This window comes from Engystomops pustulosus, chromosome 7 (assembly GCF_040894005.1).
Source record: "Engystomops pustulosus chromosome 7, aEngPut4.maternal, whole genome shotgun sequence".
Lineage (NCBI taxonomy): Eukaryota > Metazoa > Chordata > Amphibia > Anura > Leptodactylidae > Engystomops > Engystomops pustulosus.
The window spans coordinates 43858967-43877481 of NC_092417.1; the positions used below are offsets into that span (position 1 = coordinate 43858967).

Sequence of the window (18515 nt, forward strand, 5' to 3'; positions counted from 1 at the left end):
TGTGGGCTCCTGTTATCTCCTCCTCATACTGTGGCCCCTCTCATCTCACTCTCAACTCCCCCTTAAATTGTGGCATCTCATCTCCACCTCATATTGTAGCCCCACCTCAGCTCCACCTCCTATTGTGGCCCCATCATCTTCCCTTCATATTGCTGCCCCCTTCTCATCCCCACCTAATATTGTGGCCATCTCATCTCCCTCTCATCTTGTGGTACCATTTCATCTCCCCTTATATTGTGTCCCCTCCCCCTGCTATTGTGCCCCCCATCATCTCACCTTTATATTGTGGGATTTCATCTCTCTCTCATCCTTTTGGCCCTCATCATCTCCAACTCATTGTGACCCCCATCTAATCTCTGCTTCATATTGTGGCCTTCTCATCCCCCCCTCATGTTGTGGCTCCATCTTACCTCCCGCTCATATAGTGGCCCCATTTCCTCTCACCCAGATATTGTGTCCCCATCTGACCCCCCCCCCCCCCTTATTGTGGTCTCTCATCTCTCTCTGGCTTTCCTACCTCTCTCTGCCATATCTTTATTCAAAGAGGTAGAGACTGCTGCCATCTTCTACAACACCACCATTACCTCAGACCTACAGACCTAGACTTTGCAGCCCCCCTTACTCTCACTACAAATAGACACCCCCAACCCTGGCACATCAACCACACAAAAAATCTGAGACAAAGTGCCTGGATTGCTGAAAGGTGCCGGAAGTAATCCCCCTCTAAGGAAGTTGGCCTGTCATACAAGCAGGCCGTCTTCACCTACAAGTCTACACTCACGTATGACACCTACAAACACTCACTCAGGATTGCTTCATCAATCTTATATCTTCCATCTCCCAGCCCCCAAAAAACTAAATTACTCCCTACTCTATCCTCTAGCCCTCACAACAACCTCTCCTCATACCACTTCTTCTTGGCCTCTCTCTGTCTGCATCCTCTGCATCCATCTACACGAAGGACAGCTCATTAAGTGGTTTTTAATACTTCTCCTTTGCAGATGACACACTGATCGACATCTCTAGCCCAAACATCACCTCCCTGCTAGCCAGAATTCTAGAGTGTCTAATAGCCATATCCTTCTTCTTTTCCATCCATTTGCTAAAAAATGGATCTTATAATCTTTCCTTTATTCGTTACTGATTATGAACACAATACCCCTTTTTAAGGACTGATCAAAAAATGTCCTTCATTCTGAGATTACCATCTTCAATTTAGGGAGGATAACCAAGGGTTTTAGAAGAGCTTTGAGATATATAATAAAGTGTGGGTGCAGTGAGCCACAAGCTGGGTGAAGGAGGGGGGGAGTCCTCTCCATAGAGCACCCACATCACAAATCCGGGAAAGGAGTAGGACCTGCCCTATTCTTTGCGGTGTGGTAGCCCAGCTCATCTCTTTGGCTGCCGTAAGCTAGCTGACATTTTTATGCCTAGCTTATGGCCACTATTTGCGGATGTGTACATGGAGTCTAAGGGGATGAGTCAACAATATAATTTTTACTACTATGTAGCATGGGGATTTAACCAGCCAAGGTTACTCATTACTGCTAAACAGTGCAGATGTCATTATTTTGTATGTTACCACCTTGTCCTAACCAGATCACAAACCTGAAAGTTGGCTTAGTTGTGAAATAATTTTTAGAGACTATTTGGCATAGAAGCTGTTTAGAATGTGGTGACTATAATCTTCCTAACAATAAGAAGATGATAAAGAAAACAAGCTGATGAAAATAAAGGGAAAAACTACTGTATATTATGAAGACAATAGATAGACACATTACATTCACAAATTAAGAGTTACTAGATTTAAGTTAAGTCAGTCTCAATCACAGGAAAGTGAATGCCTACCATACATTGGTCCTATATTGTGTGTTAATTAATTTCCTAATATGTTCTGTTCCACATTTTCAGTACAGATGCAGTTAAATATGTTGTACCATGATTTAAAGTTATCCCTTTTCTTATGAGTAGGGAGTCCAACTTTTGGGACCCCCAGCATTTAGGAAAGCAGAGGTCTTAAGTTGTCCTATGTATATGGGAGTGGGGGTAACACATGATCATGAGAATCTGAGTACAGGGATTGTCTAACTATGCCCATCATTCAGGAGGAAGGGGAAGGACCCCCATTTTTATGATCAGTGAGGTTCATAGAAGTTGGATCCCTATCAGACAGTTTTGCTCAGCTCATTAAATATCCTTTACATAACTTCTTTGCACACCTACAACCACCACTAAGTGGAGCTTACTGCACGCAGTCAGTACATTAGAGATGTAACGAGGACAAAAGTTACATATAAATCTACTAAACCTAAAAATGTCACTACACTGTTAATGATCAGATGTTTTAGTTAGGCTTAGTGCCATCACTACTCCCACACAGCTCCTCCACCCTGACAAATGTGACATATACATAATATAGGCTCCTATGTTCCTTCCTTGTGTCGTCTCACAGGTTTGGAATGACTTTGGTGTCATCACTGACACAAGGAAGATGGGACTCAGTAAAAACAATTATGATGGGAGGGATTACTGTATGACTTTGTGAAATGACGTTCAGGCAAGAAACATCAAAATAGTCAGAGACGCTGAGATTCCTAATGTGAATGGGACGTGATCTACTTTAGGATGAATACAATATCTCCTTCAACATTCTACAAGGTAAGAAACATTTATACTTCTCTATCATCAAAAAGGACATGAAACATATGGGTCATATTGCATGTATTACATATAATAACACATGTTAGGGGGGACTATTATTGGGAGGTGTCAATGCCCAGATACTCAAATTAAAAAATTCATTGACGCCTTAATGAGGACCGAAAAGCAAGTAAAGATTTAATTCTCCTTAAATCTCAGAATCTGTATCCCCTTTATTATAAAACTCCCATGGGTTTTATTATTCTCAGACCCTCTGTTCATGATATTGATATTAAAATAGAATGTGAAATATCACCATTGCCATGTACATTTTGCAGAGAAGCTCCTTAGTATGTGTTGTTTGTGTTTTGTCGTGAGTCTTTTCTGATAAAATTATAGGAATATATAAATTATAAGATAAGTTCCAAAAAAATAGATGAGAAGTTATATGGTATAAATAGCATACTAGTTATTGTAATGATAATAATAAAGACACTTCCTGATAATATCCAGTGGGGCGGCTATGCTGGGTTTATTTGTACACCAAGTTCTACCAACCTGCTGATATTCTTCATAGAGCACCATCCTTCTGTCTAATTGTCTATTAGCCATTGTTAATCATGAAATTCATTACTTTAGGAATTAACATACAAACAAGACAGTAGGACAGTAGTAGACAGTCAGCTTTAGGCTGACAGTATAGCATAGAAATCTTGCAACTATAACGTACTTGTGCTGTCTCTTTCTTTGGGAGGGCTCCAAACAGGGGCTTAGAGAAGGAGCCCTGGTGTGGTGCTCTCCTAATCTATAGCATCATTGTTTTGAAGACATGGATACTACTGATTCTGCTATAGTTGGAGCATAGAGTGTGGAGACACCTGTCACCTGCTACAAATGACTAGCAGTCTGGGTGGTCTATCGTCCTGCCCAATGTTGAAAATGTGCACAGTCGGACAGTGCAACACATATATCAAGCAGTGTCCGACAGAATTGTGTCACACGCCTTATGTTAAAGGTGTACCAAAAAAAAGTTGGTGCACTCTGTCGGAACAGTGTAGGGGGCGCCAAATTCATGAAAAACGTGCAACAAATTTCATGAATCTGTGGCACACTGCACAATTTATTTGCAATTTGCACTATTTTTGATGACCCACATTTATCAAAAATAGTATAAACTGCACTATGTGCAGTTTGCCGGCAGAAGGTGCAGTGTGCAACAGATTCATAAAATGTGTTGGCCATTCTTCATGAATCTGGCGCCCCCTGCACTGCTCCAACAGAGTGCCCCAACTTTTTTTTTGCTGCATTTTTAACATAGGGTGTGCGACATAACTCTGTTGAACAGTGCTTGACATTCTGTGCACCAGAACGCCACTTTCACTGTAGAATAGTGCAGCCTTGACAAAAATCTGTCACAGACAATTATTAAATACCTATGCAAGCAGTTTGCACTGAAAATAATGCGCAAAGTCAGACAGAAAACTGGCGCAGGGGCTTTAATAATTCTGGGCCAATGTCTCTTGTTCTGTTGGGCTAAGCTTCTATTGTAAACGTGTTTGGCTGGCCGTGGCTTTAGTGGATGCCATATTTCATAAGGAGTTGTCCTCTTTAAAATACAGCCTACCTGAGATTGCATTGGCCCTTCACCTGACCATAGTGGACTCTCAACAATATAGCACAATAGCCTGGGATCACATTTATTTATTGTATCATCTATCAACAATTGTGTGAAAGTTTTGTTACAACTGTTGTTCATAGTTTAGATATATACTCATGACCATCAATTAATTCAGTATGTAAAGTAATGTATTCAGTATCGTCTGCGATGTAGACATGTGACATAATGCACTCCTCCCTTCCAAGGTCATAAACCAATAAGGAATGTAAGGAACAGCTATAATAGTATTATTTCCTGCAAATAATCATAATGTACATTCATCATTTATGTTTTACAAGACCAGAACTGTATGAGTCACAAACCTGTATCTCTGGTCACTGCAATACTGCTTATATTAATAGTCTAGAGAGAAGGCTGCTTTAGATACAAAATGTGCCATTTTTTTGGATTAGCATTTTTCCCTCATTGCATTAATATAAATGCATATAGATAATAAATACAAAAGATTTAATTCATTAATGTGTCGCATGGTTCAACAATACATTGTGATGATGAATCCGTCGCAGTTTAAGACTGTGCTCTTAGCTGATCTAAACTGTGTGCCACAATGTTGTGCACCCTCCCTATTTTTTGGTGCACAGACTATTTTCTGCCTGGCTACTCCCCATTTCCAGAAACCACTTGTGGCACAAAAGATGTCTGCCCAAAGTGACTTCACGAAAAACACCCCCCATGGTACCGAGTAAATCGCAGATACTAAAAGTATCAACATATTGGGTGTCAAAGCTAATTGAGTAATTGGTGGGGATAGAGAAAACTATTCCAAATGTATGGTTGGCGGCACACGACCGTGATCAGTCTGTGAATCACAGGCCACGCACTGTCCGGATTTCACAAACCATAGTGAAATCATAGTGATATATGATGCAAGGAGACCCTGCTTCCCCGCTTTGATCATGAAACAGGAGTGTTGGTGGTGCAGTTTTGCAGGGACTCTGTGTATCATATACCACTAAGATATGGAATCCCATCCTCGGCACTGTGGTCAGTCTGTGAAATCCGCCCACTGCACAGTTTATGGAGTTGTGTCAGTCCTTTTAAAACAATGCACAGTTTTTTCCTTACAAGATTCACTAGTTTAATTTTTAACCATTATCTAGTTGTGTCAAGTCAATTTTTATAAGCAAACATTTCTTATTTTATAGAAATTCTTTTCTTGTGCATTTAAGATATGTTTGATTTCTATGACATTTTATGGTTGTACATGGAAAATGTACGTGAATTATTTTTCGTCAGTTTTTTTCTTTTACTTTGACACACGACACTCGCTAAAAATGTAGTACTGTACTGTACTAGAACACGTCCTATATGGTAGTGGTATTCCCTAATGCTAGTGACCTCTTTTAGGCTTAGTAATATTCCCTGTCACAGTGCAAAAATTGTTCTGAAATATAAAATAAGTTTTCAAGTTGTTTTCATGGCCACCAGAGTTAACACATCTATTGGGGCACTTTTACTTACCCATCCCACGGAGTTCACCGAAAGTGCATTGTCTGAGGATAATGCACTGTGCTGCGATTCACTAAGATCATGCGCCCGATATCCTGCATGTGTCACTTGCTCAGGTCCGACGGGGTTCACAATCTTTTTGGTGGTGCATGCAAGTGCTTGGGCTTGCGACACAATTTGAAAGTTGCGGGAGATGATGCGGGAGATAATGACCTTACTTGTTCTCTATTTTATATCATGATACTCACCAAACGCAAGAATCATTTCAAATGAATAATCCTGGTGCATATATGAATCTATCTTATTAGAAGAAGATGTCACTATGGCAGAATGGCACATATACTATTTCTTATCTGACAGTTTTCTGATAAAGCCCCATCACCGCTTGTTTTAAAGCTTTTTCAGGTCCGACGGAGTTCACCATCTTTTTCGTGGTGCATGTAAGTGCATTGTCTTGCGACACAATTTGAAAGTTAAATCCTGCGCTCAGTCCGATCAGTCGGATCGTCCGATTGCATGTCCCCCAATTTGTGTCGCATGAAAGACAGTGCAGCTGTGCCAAAAAACGTTCACGTGCAACACAATGCCAGCGCAGACCCCTGATAAATACCTGTCCAAGCCGTGCAAACCCCGAAAACTGTGCAAAGTCTGAGGAAAGTGCGATGCGCAACCCTTAGTAAATGAGCCCCATTGTGTATAAAAATGGAGCAAGTGGATTAATGTGGATTCTCATTATGGATTTTGCAGATATGGCTGCTGCAGAAAAACATTTGAAAACACCTAGATTTTTGCCATGATCTGGTAGTAGGGTGAAATCTTTGCGGTTGTGTTGCAAAGGTCGTGCAAATCCATAGGTTTCACCCTATACCATTAGGAAATCACTACAAATAGTCATGGCAGAAACCAGGCGTTTTCAGATGTTTTTTTTTACCGCACACTAAACATGTCCTATATATGTGCCCAGCCAAACTATTGCAAACATCTACATGTAACAGATAGTTACCTATTCTTGTCTGATGGGTTGTCTTCTATTGTTTTTGCTGTCTATATAGAGAAGAAGAACAATAGCACCCAAGGCATAAAATAACTACAATACTATTTAATACAGCTTGATTGATTATCATAAATTACAGTGAAATATTTAACACACAGTCCTGGTATTACTCACAAAAGGTACTGCAATACTATTATGTGTTTCAGGTAACAATAGGTATGTCACAATGTTTGTTATTCATCATTGCCCCTCTGGCTGCAATTATTACTACTGTGATAGCTCTATGTGGCTGGAGATGATGACCTTACTTGTTCTCTATTTTATATCATGATATTCACCAAACGCAAGAATCATTTCAAATGAATAATCCTGGTGCATATATGAAATCTTTTGATATATCTTATTAGAAGAGGATGTCACTATGGCAGAATGGCACATATACTATTTCTTCTCTGACAGTTTTCTGATAAAGCCCCATCATCGCTTGTTTTAAAGCTTTTTCACCTGTCCCGTCCTGTTTACTCTAATGGCAGAGACTATGGGGGTATTTTTCAGGACTTCTAGGCCACAAAAGCCCTGTATTAATCGCAAATGCTAGCATATCTTTACCACTCCCCCTCCAGGGGGCGCAACTGGCGGTGGAGTGGTCTGGCACGGAGCATTCCTATCAGTGTTTGCGTGAGTGCCCAGATAAGTTAGATCTAGATCTCTGCTTGCTGTCCTTCTATAGAAGGCTTCTATGTTCTCTTCCAGTGGACTATAATGGTCACACAGGTGCGCAGCTTGTTATATCACAGATACTGATCCATTGGAAGCAAACAAAGTTCTTTCTTTAGAATGCCAGCAAGCTGAGATCTAGAAAACTGTAAGGAATTAATACAGAAAGTATATTCCAAAAAATTGTGTAACATTTTCATTAAACAAACAATAATATTTATTTGCTGAAATGGGAATACACCTTTATTATATTCACCCCACTATCTCCTCTCACCAGTCCTCTCCTACCTGATAAACTGCTCAATTTACTGCTCTTCAGTGAGGAGGAGAGGAGAGAGGTAAAGATATAGACCTCTTGGAGGAGATAACCGTAAGATTTACATCACATCCATGTCTCTTGTGCAATATTGGAATACCATGACATTATATATGAGAGCCACCCTCTACTTTTATTAACTTTATTAATATTAATATTATCATACATTTTTTTAATTTAGGGGTTAATGCTTAATAAAGTTGTGATTTATGTGACAGGAGTTATATTGCTGTAGGTATACTCAAATTTTGGTTATATATTCAATAAACTAAACTCATCTCACCATTTGCAGGAGGAGGCATCAAACTATGAATTAACTGTGAGAATTATAAAAGCTCAGAACATCCATGGGACGGATATTGGTGAGATTTCTTTGTCACTTTGAAAAACCAATTCTGCTCATTTTAAGCAGCTAGTTCGATATTATGTGCAGCGTCAACATGGTACATACACTAATATAAGTATGCACACAATATTACATACATACTCATGCTGTCTATCTGACTTGCTATATTGGCAGCAGCCAGGTGAGCAGTATATAGTAGATATATGGTTCTGTACTTTAGTGCACGCAGCCAGGATCCTTGGCACAGGTGATTGAAGAAATGGTTGATGCCAAAGAGGTGTTCTCTCCCTTCTCTGCAGTACAGGGAACACCTTTGGCAACGATCAAACATTATGATAATGAAATGTTTATAGATACACAAATATTATAGATTCAAACATTTCAGAGGCAATGTAGATATAGATGCAAACATTTTAGTTAGGCTCAGTTCACACTACCATCGGGATTTCCGCTTCTAGTTTCTGCTTTAAAAAGTAAAAAATGGATCCATTTTAGACCCAATTGAAATCAATATAAATTTGTCATCAGTTGTACAGTGATTCTTCAGTTTTTGTCATGGAAAAAATGTTGGAACTTGCAGTACTTTTTTTCCATTTTAATAAAACCTGATTCATAACAGATGGTGCCAAATGGACAAACAATATTGAATATTTGCTGAAAGTGGTCAACTACTTTAAGTTATTTTTACATTAGAGTCAATGGGGACAGATAGTAAGTGTCAGTTTTTACTTTTTTTTAGATGAAGAAATAGTTAATATAGAGATAGCAAAATAGATGATGGATAAATTATAGATAAATTATTATAGAGGTATAGAAAGAAACATAGGTAGGTACCGTATTTTTCGGACTATAAGACGCAATGGACCATAAGACGCACCTAGGTTTTAGAGGTGGAAAAATAAGAATTTTTTTTTTCCCCAAATAGTGTGCTAAAACATTTAATAAAGTAACAGTAAAGTAACAGCGCCATACGGGGTGGTGCAGCCATGTTTCTCTTTGGAGAGGGGTAGGCGAGCAGCCCTCACCCCCTCCTCTCCCGGGCATCGTGTGCCCACCGTGCTACGTACGGGGGCACACATTCATGTGAATGTAGCCTAAAGGGACTGTGTAGGGGATACTTTTATTAGGGGTCATTGTGTGACATTTGGTGAAGTTTTAATAGTGTACTGTGTTCGGGGAGAATAAATGGGGAGACTTTATTAGGGGACATTTTATGGGACACTGTTACCTGGTGCTGAAGGATGACTCCGGTGCCGACACTACAAGTGTTCTGTCAGATTCAGCTCTATACAGAACACTTGGTGGTCGGGGGAGTGTTGTTCCTTTGACCCAACACTAATTGGCTAGGGCTTGGCTAGCAGCAAGCTCAGCAAACCAGTGTTGGGGGCAGAATTAGTGATGGGAATTACAGCTCTTTAGATAGAATTATGCTGACACCTAGTCAGGGGGTCTCAAGAGTTACCAGGGCTGTATAGGTATGAGTATATGTGACAATGGTCACAAGAGCTTACAATCTATGAGGAGGAGGACACAGGGTGACAGTGCTTGTACAATGGCCACAAGAGCTTGCAATCTATGAGGAGGAGGGGACAGGAGGTGACAATGCTTGTACAATGGCCACAAGAGCTTACAATCTATGAGGATGAGGGGACAGGAGGTGACAATGCTTGAACAATGAACACAAGAGCTTACAATCTATGAGGAGGAGGGGACACAGGAGGTGACAATGCTTGAACAATGAACACAAGAGCTTACAATCTATGAGGAGGAGGAGGAGGACACAGGAGGTGATATAGACTGTAAGCTCCTGTGACCTTGCACAAGCACTGTTTGGGAATTGTTCAGTTTCACACACCTGTGAGCACAGCACAGCAGCAGAGACTCCAGTACTGGTCACAGGTCCTGTCCCCTCTTTAGTGTTATCTGATGCCCCTGCAGCACCAGCAGCTGGAACTCTGGGAGAAGACAGTGACCTGTCCGGCATCAGTCACGGTGAGAGCTCCGTGCTGAGGGGGCGTGACTTCTGCTTCCCTTCATCAGATAACCTGGAAGTGGATGTCACAGTCAGTGTACACTGTGTGGAGCCGAGCTCAGCACTGCCCCTGCGCTTACTGCCATGTGCCGTCCTCCATTCCCTCCTGCAGTGGAGGGCTGACACGCGGGCACATCTACATTCGGACTATAAGACGCACCACTGTTTTTTCTCCATCTTCTGGGGAAAAAATGTGCGTCTTATAGTCCAAAAAATACGGTAAATAGAAATGAGAGATCAATAGGTAAATAGTTAGTTAAAAATGAGAGATCGATAGGTAGGTAGATAGATAATACAAATAGGCAAACAAATCCAGCTCCAAACTAAGTCCACATTGAATAAAAAATATTCACATTTATTCAAAAAACTTTAAAAATTAGTTGTTCATACAACATGAAGGCATGGAGATAACATAGGGTAGTGAGGAGACCAATGATCACCTACATGTTTCAGAAATAACTTTCCGTATTCATGGCTTACTAGGAAGTATGCATGGGAGAATCCTTCGCATGAATACTTCCTAGTCAGCCATGAATAAGGAAAGTTATTTCCAAAACGCGTAGGTGATTATTGGTCTCCTCACTACCCTATGTTATCTCCAGGCCTTCAGGTTGTATGAACAACTAATTTTTAAAGTTTTTTTAAATAAATGTGAATATTTTTTATTCAATGTGGACTTAGTTTGGAGCTGGATTTGTTTGCCTATTTGTACTTATTATACTTGGAGCCGAGGTTTCCGTCGCTCACGATACCACACGTCAGGATTGCATGTCCTCAATGTCCAGGTGAGCTGACTTTTCTTTTCTAATTTTGAATTGGTAGATAGGTAGGTAGGTAGGTAGTGTTAACCTTTCATGACCATCCTTTGCCTTCAAAAGGACATAAATTCCTCTAGGTACACTAGCACACAGTTTTTGAAGGAACTCGGCAGGAAGGTTTTCCCAAACATCTTGGATAAGTAACTAAAGATCTTCTGTCAAATCTTTCTGACTCTTCATTTAAGCCCAGACAGTTTCCATGATAATGAGATCAGGATTTTGTTGTAGCCGTATCACCACCAGTATGTCAGTGCTGACGTACACACGGTTGGAGTCATTAATTAATCACCCTCTGACTTATTATATACAGTCCTTCAAATTAATTTTAGCATATACAATGACTGTCCCTTCAATTAAAATATGTACAGTATCCCCTTAAATTATAATATAGTGCCTCCCAGTGAATTATAATTGTTCTGCACACAAATACAGCACCGGAGCCAAGCCCTCTACAGAATTATAGCACCAGATTCAAGCACTATAAAGAAATAAAGCACCAGAACTGTGCTATGTAGAAAAATACAGCACCAGAAACTGGTTCTGTACACAAATACAGTACCAGAACTGGGCTTAGTAGAGAAATACAGCACCAGAACTGTGCTCAGTATTAAATTACAGCAACAAAACCATGGTCCCTACAAATATACACACCAAATGATTTTACATGTAAAGCCCCCCTAATTTATATCTGTGCTCCCTATAAATAATACTTACAGACTACAACCCCAATAATGAATTGGAGAATACAGTGCAACCAATGATGAATACATACATACAGGGACCACAATAATGAATGAGTGAATACAGTGCCACCATTGATAAATACATACATACTTACAGTGACCCCAATAGGGAATTATTGAATACAGTGCCACCATTGATGAATACATAAATACAGTGACCCCAATAGGGAATTATTGAATACAGTGCCCCCATTGGTGAATACATACATACAGGGACCCCAATAATGAATTAGTGAATACAGTTGGGACAGAAGCAGTGCAAAGATGAAGTCATCAATTTTTACAAGGAGCTTTCCAGCAGAGCTGTAGGGTCTTGTACATTAGGTCTCTAGCACACTATAGGTTATGCACTCTAATATCTATATTTATCTGGATCTCTGTTTGTACACAGTGAGTAAACCAGACTGCTATGTCTGCCTGTGGCTTCCAACGTCTTTGTCCGATAGAAAAAGAACCAAGACTATTTGGAACAATGCAAACCCTGACTGGGATGAAACATTTCACTTCAGAATCCACAGTCAGGTTAAGGTAAGAAAAAACTTAGAATACAACACACGTACAATGTTTGGGGGAGTTTTATCAGACGGCGAAGCTCGTGCAGTGGTATTGGATGGAAACTATTGATGAGCTGAACCGGCATCGGCTCCATGACGTACTGCATTGAGGGAAAAATTATAGCACCATGTGCAGTAATGGTACGCCGCGCTGTATATACCAAGGGTTATACTTATACTTTTCATATAGTGAAATATCTCTCATCTCATCTATCACGTTTCCCCGGCAGAATAATTATTGAACTCGTCCGTAAGTAAATTCACTGGTTTACTCTCTTGCTCTGAATCCCAGACTGTATTCTCAGTCCGTCTATGCCGGGCCTCGCCTCTTCACTAAGTACCACCAGCGCCAATTGCGCTTGTAAAAGCAATAAAAATCCCCTCTAGGGCATTAGAGAATGAACTACTTTCCTGACAGCCAGTACCCGTAGCTGGCAGCAGCAGTCGTGGTCTGTGCCAGCAACCCTCCCAGCTCACGTAAGCAACTGTGAGAAGAGCTAGTGCAGTGGGCCCCTCTGGCATCGCTGGGCCCCGGCACTTGCCGTGGTACCCTGGGTGCTGGCGCCGGGCCTGCTTAAATAGACATATAAGGAGGCATTTATCAAAGCTTTTACACCAGAAAACTAGCATAGCACCTCTGACAAATACCCCCTGTAAAGACATGCCAATTATGGGTCATGCTTTTCTTAGCAGGGACTCAGTTCACGTGTGAACTATTTCACATTTTCCATTGGCATAGCTGTATGTTGTTTTTGTAGGTTGAGTAAGTTGAATTTTGTAATGGTGCCATTTTGAAGTACGTAGAATTTATTGACACATTTTTGTTTAGGGAGGAGAGAATTAATGAAAAAAATGCTGACTCTTTTTGTTGCTTTAAAGTTTTAAATTAATATGTATGATGAAAACTCTTTACAAAACAAAAAACATTACCAAATTTATAGACCCATATTTATAATACTTTTCCACATACAGAGTTGTATAAGGGTTTGTTTTTTTGTGGGACAGTTTGAAGTTTTTATTGGTATTTATTTGACGGGGACTGTCATGGCAAGAAGAGGGGATACTTCAATGGTCATGGGCCAGTCTCAACTTATTTGGGATATGTTACTTATGTCAAGTTATTAATTGGGTAATTTATTTCATGAAAAGTTAAAATGTATCATTTACATAATTGGATGTGTTCTACAATCTATTGATAATAAAAATACGGGACTATTAGATCTGTAGATTATTGCATTCTGTTTTTATTAACTGTTGCAAATTTTCTGGAATTGGGGTATTGGGAAGTACTCATAGTAATACATATGGTAACTACATTCAGTATACAGCTTTGGATTATACTCTCATGCACAGAATAATTATTTCCTTGTACCCACAGAACATCCTGGAATTGTCTATGCATGATGAGGATGTTGGGACAGCGGATGACCATCTGTTCACAGTGTGCTATGACCTTGGAAATGTTCCACTCAATGAGAACGTGGTGGAAAACTTCACTCTCAATAAAGAGGTGATTATGGAAAAATGTTGCAGTCTTTAGAATTTGCATGCTACATCATCAACAGAAACACAGCTCGTATCATACGGGGCCCAAAAAGATCAAATTTGTAAGTTCAGTCTACCAGCACTGAAAGACACCAGCACTGTCTAGCTATATTTCTTGTAGTTAGTAATTGATAATAATAATTATCATTTGGGAACATTTTAGTGCATACTAAACTCTAACAAAGCCTTATACCTACATCAGATAGAAAGTTATGACTGCGTCCAATGCAAAAAGGAAACATTTACAAACTAGCCTCTGTCCTCATGGGGTGGTATATAAACTAGATAGAAAAATATAAAAAACTGCTTACTCTCAGTATCTTGACTCCAACCTAGTCCCAAATGTCAGTTGTCTGAAGTACACGGAACCTACAATAGAAAAAGATCATGAGGTTTAAGCCTTTTGATGTATCCTACGTGGCGGTGGGGGCGTGGCTTTATCATATGCCGGCATATAATAAATCTCCCCCAGTGTGTTTATCCAGAGTAAGGCAAAAAAAACTTCCAAGACTGATAAGATGGTAAAATCATGTCCAGATACCGTATATACTCGAGTATAAGCCGACCCAAGTATAAGCCGAGGCCCCTAATTTTACCACAAAAACATGGTAAAACCTATATATTTTTTACTCGAGTATAAGCCGAGTTTGGGTTTTCAGCACATTTTTTTGTGCTGAAAAACTAGGCTTATACTCGAGTATATAAGGTATTTATAATATGAATTATACATGCAAAATATTATGCGCTAATTGAAGAAGAGAAGTGCTTAAGGTTGGTATGTTGTATCCTAAGCCCAAAGGAGCTCTGGTGACGCCCCCCTAAAGCACTTGGGCTTCGTTTCAATAAAGTTAAAGATAATTTTATGAGTAACCTAAATGAGCAGAGCCCCTAATAAAAATATATAACATGTATTACTACTCAGAAGCTTGAATAATGAGGGTGCAACCACTGGTGGCATTTGTATTGCGTTTACAAATGCAATGCCAAAGCCCAGGGGCGAATTTTCGGCCTAATTGCATATGCATTTTCATGGAAACACCTGCAAATGGTGACCAGCACCCATTGGGGCACATTTACTAACCCAGCCAACGGAGTTCACAGGCGACAATGCACTGTGCCATGATTTACAAAGATTGTTCACCATCTTCGTCCCGGTGCATGTAAGTACATTGCTTGCAACACAATTTGAATATTAAATCCACCTCTCAGTCCGAATCAGTCGGATCCTTCGCCGGCCCGCACCTTGATTTGACAAAAGTGCATTCCGTGGACCCGTAGCAAATAAGCCCCATTGTCTTGGATTTTTTCCATGAAAATGCATATGAAATGAGGCTGAACCTTGTCCCCGGGTATTTCCATTGCATTTGTGAACACAGTGGAAACCCCACATGTGGCTACACCCCCAATAAGAGTAAATCTGTCATTGGATACATACATAAGATACATCTATCATTAGATACATTTATATTAAAGAAATATAAATTAATTAATGTGTTAATTAAATATGTTTCTTTTAGTTTCAGGAAGAGCTTCAAGTTGAATTTAACCTGACTATAATGTGAGTATAAACATTTACAAATATATTGTTCCTAAACTACAGATTTAAAGGGGTTGTCAAGCCAGTTCAAGTTTTCTGCTATAACTTGCTGATAGGTGGGGTCCCAGTGGTGGGAAACCCGCAGATCACGCAATCTGTGGTACCCCAAATGAATGGAGCAGCTGATCACATGTGAGCTTGGTGCTCGCTGACAGAAATAGACCTTGTGGCTGGACAACCCCTTTAAGGCTGGGTGCACAAAGCATTTATTGAATTATATTTTAAGTTGGTTGTCTGCATTAACCCCTTGCCACACCATGACATTCCCCATAATGCAGCAAACACCCACTGGTAACACCTGAAATCTGTGCTAGACCTCATTGGGGGTGTTAACCAATTAAATGCCACTGTCAAAGCTGCTGGTAGCATTGAAATGCCGGAAGGGCATGGGTGCCGCCATCTTCATCTGGATCCTCACCCCTATCATCCATTGATGTGACAACTGGGAGTCTATTTGATACCCTGTTATAGATCAATAGGAAAATCCCCGTATGTTGGGATCGATCAAACTCTCTAGGGTCAAGGTACCATAGGGGGTCTAAGTATACAGTTAAAAAAATGTATCCCGGACAACATCCCCACCCCCACCAAGCTGATCTACAGGAGTTTCTTCTGTCTTTATGAACAAGAATAAGCCATTTACAATAAAGTAACCCCTCTTTATGCTAGACAGAAGGCAGATTCTCAGGGGGGGGGGGAAGGTTTGTAGAGGATTTTCAACTAACAAAACGCACAGCACAAAATGCTGTGTGAACATACCTTTAAATATGTGAAATGTATTTATTCAACCTTTTATGTCAAATTACATTTTGGAATAGGTTTGTTAGAAAACATCTTATGTAAAGTATGTAATGTCTGCTGTAACCTTTTGCAACATTTACAGTAACAGATTATTCAATATTTCTGGAGAAACACAATAACTGGAGGAGATAAAGAGAGGATGGGGCCGCAATTCCCAATTCTCTCTTTGTGTCTATGGACAAGTGATATAATGTAATATAATGACATATAAAAGATGGCTCATATCTGTTTTCTCTTATAGCCCAGAGTCACAAAAAAAGGTCACTACTAATGGAGTCCTGGTGGTAAGTGTTTAGAAATAATGTAAAACCGTAATGTTGTATGTGTCTTCTGTATCTCTCATTCGCTTGGTTCCCATTTGCCTTTCCTTCTGGATTGGGTGGAACACGCTGATGCTAGAACTGATCCTATTCTTTTTTAGGAGATTGTTTTAGCAGACATTTTTGGTCATTGATGCCGCATATTTTTAACATTTATGTCGATGTCCAGCAAAACACAAAAGCTCTACCCCTGTTTGGTATTCTTGAGGGTGAAGCCTATTTTAACGAGGGATTTAATAAAGAGTCATGAAATACCTATTCCTATTCCACTGCACTTCAAAAGCTTTTCAGACATACCTTGGGGCACATTTACTTACCTGGTCCCTGCACGATCCCCGCGGTGCGTTGTCCACCGGAATGCACATCTGCCGCGATTCACTAAGATGCGCCCGATTTCCGGCATGTGTCACTTCCCGGATCAGGTCCGCCAGAGTATACCATCTTCCTCCCGGTGTATGTAAGTGCATTGGATGCGACACAAATGGATTTGTTAAATCCCGCGTGTTGTCTGAATCCGTGGGATCATCCGTCAGCCCGACCCCCCCCCCCCCGATTTGTGTCGCGTGAAAGCCTGCGCAATTGCGTCACAATCCGATCATGTGCGATGCAATCCCCGGCGCGATCCCTGAAAACGTCGGAAAACCCAACGGACCTTAGTAAATAAGCCCCCTTGTTTGCGATCCCCACTTTTTTTTAAAAAAATAAGCGTCTTTATACAAATGAGCTACTTTGTACACTGAGGGTCCCTACATTTAGAAGAACATAATTTGCTCTACACAATGCTGTTTTTACTTTAGAGCTGATTTAGGAGGTCCTAGTCTTCCTTAAACATCCATTATTTCTGCTTATTATGCTGATGTATGTAGAAGAGAGAATATTATGATTATGAGTTCACCCATGATCTTATCTTAATCTCGGGATTAGTTCTTCTTTGCCTTTTTTTTTTATAATTATATGATTCTTCTATGATTTTACAAAAAGAAATGATTAATAACTAAAAATATCACAGACAAAGGGGGTCATTTACTAAGGGCCCGATTCGCGTTTTCCCGACGTGTTACCCGTATATTTCCGATTTGCGCCGATTTTTCCTGAATTGCACCGGGATTTTGGCACACGCGATCGGATTGTGGCGCATCGGCGCTGGCATGCACAGGACGGGAATGGGGTGGCGTGGTCGAACGAAAACGGATTCGAAATAAAAACCGCCACATTTTTTTAAAAAAATTGGTCGCACACGCCATACTTACATGCACCAGGAAGAGATCAGTGAACTCCGACGCAACTCGGCGGACCTCGGCGCAGCAGCGACACCTGGTGGACATCGGGCGCAGGACCTTCATGAATCGCCGGAAGACCCGAACGCTCGTCCGAGAAGCCGCTGCTGGAATGCGAATGGACCGGGTAAGTAAATGTGTCCCAAGGAGTGTAAGGTAATAATTATGTAAATTTCTAAGGCTAACTTCAGACAACTGTTTAAATCTTCTTTCCTTAGCTCCATAAAAAGTAAAGAAGGGAAGCTTAAATTTTACGACATCTGTTACGTTCTGTTTAGGCAGCGATCCGTTATCAATGTGTTTTTTGGACAGAAATAATTATGGAGGCTCCAGTACTTTTCCTCCTTTTGAAAAAAGCAGCATGGATAACAGATCACCTGCAAAACTGACCATGACGGATCACATAAAATTTACATTGATCTCAATGAGATTTTAAACTGATACGTTAAACCTCAGTTCTTTACCTTTTTTTTAACAGGGGTAAGGAACAGAGGTTTGAACGCTAGTGTGAACTTGGCCTTATGTATAATAAAAAATAAAGGAACATTATCATTGAGGTTAAACTTTTCTTTCAGTGTCCTGAGATGGTGGCTCTGGAAATAGAAGTGCAGAAACAAAGGAAAGAACTGTTTAAAAGTAAGTTTGGAAAAGTTTTTTCTCCTAATATTTGTTATCCATTGTCTCCATC

General features: G+C 40.3%; 1 protein-coding gene across 1 annotated transcript in view; it reads left to right on the plus strand.

Annotated features, from left to right (window-relative positions):
- The first annotated feature begins 2434 nt into the window (after window positions 1–2434).
- Window positions 2435–18515, plus strand: part of LOC140069688 (cytosolic phospholipase A2 delta-like) — a 47112-nt gene continuing 31031 nt past the window's right edge. The window contains exons 1-7 of the mRNA XM_072115667.1: window positions 2435–2658; window positions 8087–8156; window positions 12125–12261; window positions 13666–13797; window positions 15350–15390; window positions 16472–16514; window positions 18403–18463. Coding sequence (XP_071971768.1) covers window positions 2626–2658; window positions 8087–8156; window positions 12125–12261; window positions 13666–13797; window positions 15350–15390; window positions 16472–16514; window positions 18403–18463 — 517 coding nt within the window. The 5' untranslated portion in view covers window positions 2435–2625. The remainder of the gene's footprint in view (window positions 2659–8086; window positions 8157–12124; window positions 12262–13665; window positions 13798–15349; window positions 15391–16471; window positions 16515–18402; window positions 18464–18515) is intronic.